Below are 9,235 nucleotides of genomic sequence, written 5' to 3'. Positions count from 1 at the left end.
TTGTAGGGCTGTTTCTTATAAATATGTAACCAAACCTATGAGCATGGCTGTATTTATATAGTGCTTTTCTAAATACAATTGCATCGTCAAATGTCTAGCTAACACCCATAAATAAATCTTTCCATTTTATCGAATTAACCTCAAGCAGTAGTGCAAGAGCATTTTGTGTTGAACATGGCAAAGAGGGTGAGATACTTTCAAGCTCTTGCCTACAAGGAGATCCTGGTAGTGACCATGGTAACAAATCCTCCATCCTACATTCACAATTACTCATAGGTCAATATAAATGGTGATTAAACTAATTAAAAATACAAATAACTAAGAACAACAACTTACTCCATCGAATATTTCATTGCTTCATGTATTTCATTATCATTTGTCTTAACATACACATGTGCTGACTCATCATTATATTTTATCAAATGTTGTACTCCCTCATCGTCTAACAAGTTTGTGTATGTGTTTTCACTAAACTTCATTGTAAATTTCAAGTCAGCTGTACCACTTTCAACTCTTGTCGCTGATGACACCATCCTCAATAGCTCTTCATGATTTATGTTTTCTCTAATCAATTTAAAAATTAATCTCCCACCTTCATAGGTCATCTTCCTTTGTGAATCTTTTACAAAATGATCATCAACATGAAAATAACAAAATACCTCTTTTGCTGAAGTACCTGCCATATGGAAAATAAACCTAGAACAACTAGAAGCAACATACAAATTTATTACTTCACAACTATCCATTCCATAATCCTAATCATGACTACAAAAATTCAGCATTCATGTTTCATTTTTCAACATTCATGCACTTTTAATCACAGATCAGAAAAATTCAACATCCATGTTACATCTTTCTTGTTTTTCACTCCTCACCTTTTTCAACCGTGTCATCCTCAGAAATCATTTACTATGTATGTCTATATTTATAGTCTATTGATCATTAAGAAAAGTTACCTTTTTCCCTAGGTATAAAAGAAAGAGAAATGGTGCAAGACAATATTTACAAAGACTAAAACATTCTTTGTGTGTGTGCATGATAGAGAACGTGCGTAAAAGAAGAAAACAGAGCAATGGAAGAGAAATGGAAGAAGAAGATGCAGATTTCTCTTATGTGCATGGTGGAGGAAAAAATGTAAAAAAAGCAATGTATGTAATTACCTATTAGAAGATGATTATAACTCCATTAATTTTTCCCGAACATTTTCAACGGATGAGAGCACATTTGATAAGAATTTTTCCCACCCAAAAACAAGAAAACAAAGCACACGAGATGAGCTTCTTTCCTATTACCTTTTAGAGTTTAGTTAGGGGGCAATTTTGTAAAGTCAACTTTATTTTTTATCCCAATTAAGGACCATGGTCCTGAATTGGAATTTCTATGTTTTAGGTCCCTAATTGAGATTAATGTTTTTAAGGGGTCTTTAATTGTCATTTTCCCTTAACATAACTCCATCGTTAGTAATAATCAAAATTACATTTAATTTTGGTTCAAAACAAATCCATGATTGCGAAATTTAGGGGAAATATCAATGAATGACCTTTAAAAAAATTTAATTTTTAAAAATATATCTATTAACAATTTGACAACTAGAGTTATTATTTTAACACGTACAAGATTTACTCATTGTGTTTTTAAAAAATTAAATTATTTCAATAGTCCTTCATTTAATATTATCCCACGAATTTATGGATAGATATGTGTAAAGAAATGCAAGCTATTAATTTTGTTTTATTGCTTGTTTATGATATGTGGAGATAAGTTAAATCATTTCCATATGCTTTCCGACGTATTAAAAGATAAATTATTTCCGTAACACATACTTTAAATTTTATTAAAAATATTACAAGTCGAAATATTGTTTTAATAAAATTTGAAATATATAAATAAACAAACTTCGTATGGAAAAAACAATTTCAACACACAATTTTTTTTGGGCCAAATTTCTGCTCACAAGTAACTGCATTTTATTTTATCCAATAATAGACAATTTTGTCTTTTTTGTTTGTGTCTGGACAACAGAGGTAGCCTGTGGTCGTCTTCATATTCCTTTGAGTTTACAGAAGGCGTACAAACCGGACCCGAGGAAACCAAGTGATTGGCCAACAACATTTAACTGAAAAACATAATTCAAAACAAAGTTTTAAATAAAAGATGATAATTAGAAGAAGCAATATAAAATCAATACATGGATGAATTAATGTTTTGTTTACCAAATCAAACGGAAGTCCTCCAAATATGAGCCAGCCAAACCCAATTGTAAAAAGATCCTAAAATCATAGGTCAAGAAACAGTTTAATCAAGGAATACAAACCAAAAGAAAAAAAAAAGCCAAGAATATATTTATACTCCTTTTATTAAAAAATATAAAGCATTTTGAACCAAATCTCACACTTAATAAATAAGTTATTTGTCTTTAAACTGACATTATCTTTTTATATTTACTCCTATTTAATAAGATATTTTACCCTAAAAAAATATAAAGCAATCTATTTAATAGGGGCAGTTTTTTTAAAAAAAAATTATACCTTAAAAGATTTAAAATACTTTATATTTTTTAATATCCAACTTCTTAAAAATGCTTAACATCTTTTAGCAGAGAGTATATATATTATAAAATAATATATGGAGTCTACTTCAAGTATCTGCACCTATCATCCTTCATCCTTCCATCTCTCTCCGTCCACATATAATATGTATTCACAAGATTTAAAAAATAAAAACTTTATTGTGGATTTAAATTTTATTGTGGAATCCTTCAATATTAAAGCAAAATTTACGAACAGAGAGCGGCCAAAGCTTAGTGTACATGGCACCTAAATAGAAAGCAAAATTTTGGTACATGTCATTAGCTAATATATGCATCGATAATGTTGCAATTGGAATCCTCTACATCTGTGAAATTGAATACACCTAATACATTAAGATAATAAAGACGAAGAAAAGGATAAGTATCAATATGGTATGGGCACCCCTTGTATAGTAACAATTTTTTGGCATATTCTTTCTTTAAATACATGTTTTTTTTTAAATCCTCGTATTTTATATTTTGGCCATGTGTGGCATCTTAGAATTGTAAAAAGGAAATGAAATCAGACATAAAATTGTCTAATTAACTTGTTTGGTATACTTGAATTACTTTCTCAAAGGAATCTAATCCCATCAAAATTGATATTTTAATGGAATCCAATTTCATTATAGAGTTCACAGAATCTAACTCAATATGAAATTAGTTAATGTGTCATTAAAAAAAATTAAATAAAGAGTGTTTTGAGTTTCAAAAGCACATTCTTTGTTTCAACTGCTAAGTTTTTCATTAAAAAATAAAATAAAGGGTATTTTATTCTTTTATTTTAAAATTAGGATTCCGATTACATTAAGATTCCATCTTCATACCAAACATATTTTTAAAACTCAATTCAATTCTATTTTCAATTTCAATTCCATCAAAAACTCATCCATCATACCACAAGGGGCCTCATGTAGAGAATCTAATTTCAATATTAGGGGTGACAAGATCAACAAGAAGTCGGATAGAAAAATGGTGGCTAGTTTCATAACCCAAAAATGAAAAAGGTGGCAAGACTAAAAGTAGATGAAAAAGTAAATAACAAAAGATATGCTAAAGAAAGTATTATAACTCAATTTTTGAAAAAACTAGTGAAGATCTCTTGCATTGCACCGAATTTGAAAAATGAGTTGTACTATTTGTAACTTATAAATAGTGTAGTCTATTAGATATTTAACATTATACTTGCTGAATAAAATAGGGAAAGGAATTACGAACCTTCAAATTGCCACAAATTGTCTGCGTAAGTGCTGAATTGAGAGTTGTATTTAAAAAAACAAAGTAGTTGATTAAGAAAGCCAAAAAACAAGAAAGAAGCATTACAGCCTGCAAAAGAAAAAGTAAAACCAACAAAATCAACAAATTAAACCCTTGTGCATGTCTATCAATTGGCGGATGCATGAACAACAGGAAGTTCTTTCATAGACACATACTTGTTGATCTTGACATGTAAAAAGTAAATACTCGGAAAATACATTATAGCTTAAGATAAGGCTTCTGAATATCATATAAGCAGATAGAGTTTTTCAATCTCATGAGTTGCAATCAACCAGGCATCACAGTGCCATCATGCAGTTGAATCAAATAATAAAATTTTCGCTGAGCATCAACAAGATGAATTTATCACAAAGGTTAGAGTGGTTCCAGATGAAATGATCATGAAAACTTAAAATGCGATCCATAATGAAGCTCTTTTATTCATTTATTTAGCATTAGCAATGAATACTCTTTCCTACCAACAAAGGTTAGTTTAGTTGATAAGGATTTAACCTATAACCTACAAGGTCATGGATTCAATTCCGCTACCGATGTGAGAACCTTGTTCATGGGTAATCTGTAAATATTTCTATAAGCTGATTGTGGGTTCAAATTCCGCTATTGATGTGAGAACCTTATTTGTGAGTGATCTGTAAATATCTCTACAAGTGCTTTTTGAGTTTGGAGGCATGTTCTAGCCACGGTGAATTTTCAAAACCTAACCCATCTAAATTTTTTGTACATACACCAAAAAAGAAAAAAAGAATACTCTATCCTACTTTACTTTTGCATAACTGAGATGGTCAAATGTGAAAAGGTTCAATTTGTGTAGGAAGTAGGGACAAAGTTCGAACAAGAAAATTGGCAATGATAACAATGCAAATGATTAAGAAAGTAGAAATTTACATAGACGGATATACCACAGTTTTCCTCATTTGCACGATGACTATAGAAAATTATCAGTAAATGCTCATAATGAAAGTGACAAACATGCAATTAATGAATGCAGCTAATTAGCCATAACGTTTAGGCGCAAGATGCAAGAAGTACCTGAAATCCATGGTCATACAAATAAGGGAAGTTCAATGTCGTTTGCAGATCTCCTCTAATTGATGACCAGATCAATAAGATTGGTCCACAAATCACACCTAAAAATAAAATCACAGCAGACAAGCCTGAGTCTAGGACAGGTGAAATTGAAGTTTAAACAACATCAAAGACACATAGTCTTGTCATATCAGAAGACAAAGGAAAAAAGAAAAAAAGACATCTTACCATTACACCACATAAGACCAAATGTATTAAGGCCACTGGATTTACCTATGGAGGCGATCAATGCAATGTAATTTAGTAATTAAATTCAACCAATTAATGAGCCAGCCGTAAAAAGAAAAATTGAACATCTTACCAATACGAGAAATAGAAGAAAGATATACTGCTGTACAGATGTTTGCTAGGAAAACAACTGAATAGGAATACGCATCAAATGCCAAGTCCCGAGCTCCAGCAACGAATGCACCAGCTATAATTATCCCTACACTAATAAATTCCTCGGATTTGTCAAGCAGTGCATTAGTTATACAAAAAATTTCATTTGCAGATTTATGTTACTAAAATTTGACAGAGCATCAGAGACCATCTACCAGGCGTAATAAGAAAAAACCCATAAAGATGTAAAGATGAGTAGGTAAAAATATTAGGATTTTCTCATGCATAATAATAAAAAAAAAAAAGTAAAGAGGTTCTGAAAATTGTCTCGTACAACAGGAATAAGCTTAAAATAATATAGCTATAACTCCTACAATTGACAAGACTCTAATCCATCAGGAATATAGGAAGTCCATGGTAAGATGTCTATCTGAAGTTCAAGTAGACTCATATTTTGGTTCCATCAAGATTCATGTCTCTAGTGATTACAGAATTTAAGTTCATAAACCAACAAGCACTGTGCAGCAAGCAATTGCAAGCAATATAGCCCATTCACATTTACAACTTAATCTACATCTTCTCAGTTACTCACAAGAAAAATAACTTTTTACGGAAACTGGTAGACTACAACTTGAAATTGATCTCATTCCACAATAAGTAAAAATTATGGCCATATAAAGCTACTTATAACAAGTTCTAGCTCTGAATTATTCATTGGTTGGTTCTGTGTTTTTGCAATGTGATCCTGTAGTATAGCATGTTCATCAAGAAACTCAAACTGCACAAATGGAAGCATAAATAAATCAAAGAGAGCATACAAGTCACAATCTTCTCCTTCTTTACTTATCATCTTCAATTCACGCACAACTATTAAATGCAACAGTGTGTGGGTGGCTAAACCTGCAAATAACAAAACGTGAATGCCTCTGCCCCGTGAGAAAATACTCCACAATCATTGTAAAGGCCACAGTAGTTCGCCTCAGTGTGGTGTACATGGGAACATTTATGCCACGCACAGATTCCATGGTTACAATCTTTCACACAATAAGGGAAGGTAAGGTTAGAGAAACTTGGGTCTTTCCTCATCCAAAAACATCTGAAAATGTATCAAATGCTAACCATGTACAGTAAATATGTTAGCGCAAGAGGAAGGGTTTGAGCTAATGTCCCAAGGGACACAAAAGTTGTTGGGTTGTTAGAACTGCTCTGCAGTTCGCTCTCTGTGAAAGAAATTAACTTCCAGCATCTCATCGCATAGAGAATCAAACATGAACAAACCAGCTGAAGCAAACATGAGACATGAATTCAGTGTCGAGGAGAGAGAAATGAATCATTGATAACAAATAATTAAAAAAATTACAATAGTAAGAGTCAGAGACATGAAGGGAGGCAGAGAGAACAATAGTAGCAGATAGATAGAATTTAACCACAATAAAATTCAAAATGTTGGGTTAAGAGCTAAGCAGTGGCAATTAGAGAAGCACAATATAACAAAATTGGACCTTAAACCACCTTGGAAAATGAAATACCTGCAAAAATGTGATGACACTTGCACTCGGAAAATTATAAGAAGAGAGGGCTGCTTTGTTGAACATGACCAAAAGAACTGCATATTCAACAGTTTTCATGAGAATATATGTAATGAGGGCGCATCTATCATGTTGACTCATTCATTAATAAATTTTAAACTACTATAAAAATAGACATATAGACAAGAGAATTAAAAAAGATGACAAATAACTTTATGATATTGCAACATATAAAGTAACTAGTGACCAGAAAGAAAGATACTACACTACAGATTGAAGACCATGAGTGCAGAGGCCAACGGATTTAAGTAACCAAAAAAAGCAAGTAGCTTTTCCTCATTAGGCCCGGAAATTAATCCCATAATTTAATGTCTCATACAGTTTTATCTTGGAAAATTAAACTTGTTAGTGTTACTTGTACTTGTAGTATACATCTCAAGAATTTGGCAGCACATATCTTGACCATGGTGAAATGGAAATTGAACATATATAAAATAGAGAAAGAAAAAATAATGTACATGATATTCATGCTTTAATCAATCAATTTAGCAAATACAAATTAGAATGACAATTTCTAAGAATGCCCGCTTTCATATAATTTAATTCACCTTTGTTCCGTTTTATTTGCGCATTTTAAAAGAGAATCACAATCACAATCACCTTTGTTCATTACACCTTTAGTTGCCCAAGCTATGTCCACCAAAGTGTATGACATGAAATCCTATAGGGTCAAGATTCAACCCTAGGCGGAGCACTGTAGCAGCATATATGATAAGAATTATAGGTATCGTTAGGGGATAAGCTCAAGAAGGCAACCATTAAAATCATAATTGAAGTAGGTTCTGATTGAGAACTCTACTATTGAACTACTTTTTACTAAAGTTTGTGCCTATGGTTTGAATTCGCGAAGTCAACAATTGTAGTTAGTGGACTACCAAAAACTATATACCTCTGGGATGCTGACCTCAGACAAAATGGGCACTGTTTATTGTAATCATAAATTGCAAAAGTGGCTCCCTTAAAGTTACTCGCTTATCAGAATTCTCAATGTTTTCACATTATAATTTGAGTTTAGAGTAACTTCAGACTACTCTGTGCAACAACTTGCTTTAGGACAACATTGAAACACATCAAGTAAGCCTATCATAGTTGTAATTAACTAAAGCTACCTCACCTCAGACGATTATCCGACTTACACAGTTTCTTCACACTAGAACAAATCACACGCGTAGCTAATAATAATTCTTAGTTTATGATCAGAACCGAACAAGCGCAGAAAATATTGAATTCAAATTCCTCAGTAGTATTCATTTCCCGCCACGCGACATCGAATATCACGTTATGAAACAACACCAAACCAATTTCAAGAAGGAAAAATAAAACAGAAAGAAGATTTAAGTCAAGCACACAATAAAATCCAACAAACTGCACAAGCTCAACCTCATAACGTAAATGACAAGCATAGTGACACTGATAAGTCGAAGCAAAAGAAAAGGCCTAAGAAAGAGCAAAACGAAGACGACGAAGAAGGTGAAAAAGCGACAGTGGTGGCGGAGGAGGAAGCAGAGAAGTTAACAAACCGGCAGAGGCCATGTAAGAGAGAGCAGCGTAGAGTCCTCTGGTGGTCATACGAGAGGGTTTGTGAGTGAGAGGAAGCGTCTGATTCTTGAGAGGCTCCATTGACATTGACAGGAAGCTCTGTGGCAGGCAAGCAAGACAGGGATTTACCAGTGAAGTGAGGGCACTATTTTATAGCAGTTGAGCTAGGAGACAGACAAGAGAGAGAGAGAGAGAGAGAGAGAAAGCGAGGGGAATGTTTCTGAGTGGAACAGCCTTTAAATGCATTAATAGGAGACACGTGTCAAACCCCGTAAAAGGAAGGTGCATTGCTTGCACAATCCCGGTTCATATATTCATTCACCAAATCCCTGCTTCTTAGTGTGTTCTTTATTCTTGCAATGAAGATTCTCCGCTGTAAGGAAAAATAACGAAAAGTTATACATGGCGTGGAAATCTTGGATTATAGTTTACCATTCAAATTTTTTGCGGAAAAAATGATAATAAAATTTTTTTAAATATATAAATAATAATTTAATCTCTCATAATATTATAATTCTCTTAAAATTTTTAAATTTTTTTTATCATTAATAAATTTATACAAATTATTAAATCACCCTTGTTAAAAGTAAATAATTTATAAGTTTTGTTTAAATATTAACAACTTTTCTTCTTATATTGCAACAATGTAACAATCACAATTTTATATGTTAAATTTTTTATTTATTATTGCATTGTTGCAATATAAGAAAGAAAGTTATTAATATTTAAAAAAAAACTTGTGAATCATTTATTTTCAACAACGGCAATTTAGTAATTATATAAATTCATTAATTATAAAAAATTTTCAATGGACTTTAGAGAAATTATGGTATTTTGATAGACCAAATTGTTA

At 32.1% G+C, this 9,235-nt stretch overlaps 1 protein-coding gene across 1 annotated transcript; it reads right to left on the bottom strand.

The window, feature by feature from the left end:
* Window positions 1-1,818: 1,818 nt before the first annotated feature.
* On the bottom strand, window positions 1,819-8,558 carry LOC129309914 (UDP-N-acetylglucosamine transporter UGNT1-like). The gene is made up of 10 exons (XM_054951674.1): window positions 8,364-8,558; window positions 6,784-6,860; window positions 6,374-6,535; window positions 6,155-6,288; window positions 5,235-5,365; window positions 5,102-5,146; window positions 4,877-4,974; window positions 3,788-3,895; window positions 2,214-2,270; window positions 1,819-2,116 (listed from the first exon to the last, which is right to left on the bottom strand). Exons 1-10 carry the CDS (start codon window positions 8,467-8,469, stop codon window positions 2,042-2,044), a joined length of 993 nt encoding a protein of 330 aa, XP_054807649.1. The 5' UTR covers window positions 8,470-8,558; the 3' UTR covers window positions 1,819-2,041.
* Window positions 8,559-9,235: the final 677 nt, after the last annotated feature.

This window comes from Prosopis cineraria, unplaced genomic scaffold (assembly GCF_029017545.1).
Source record: "Prosopis cineraria cultivar Desert tree isolate PC_DT_omini unplaced genomic scaffold, ASM2901754v1 PC4, whole genome shotgun sequence".
Taxonomy (NCBI): domain Eukaryota; kingdom Viridiplantae; phylum Streptophyta; class Magnoliopsida; order Fabales; family Fabaceae; genus Prosopis; species Prosopis cineraria.
The sequence above is the reverse complement of the archived record's forward strand: the minus strand, read 5'-3'. Positions and strand labels throughout refer to the sequence as shown.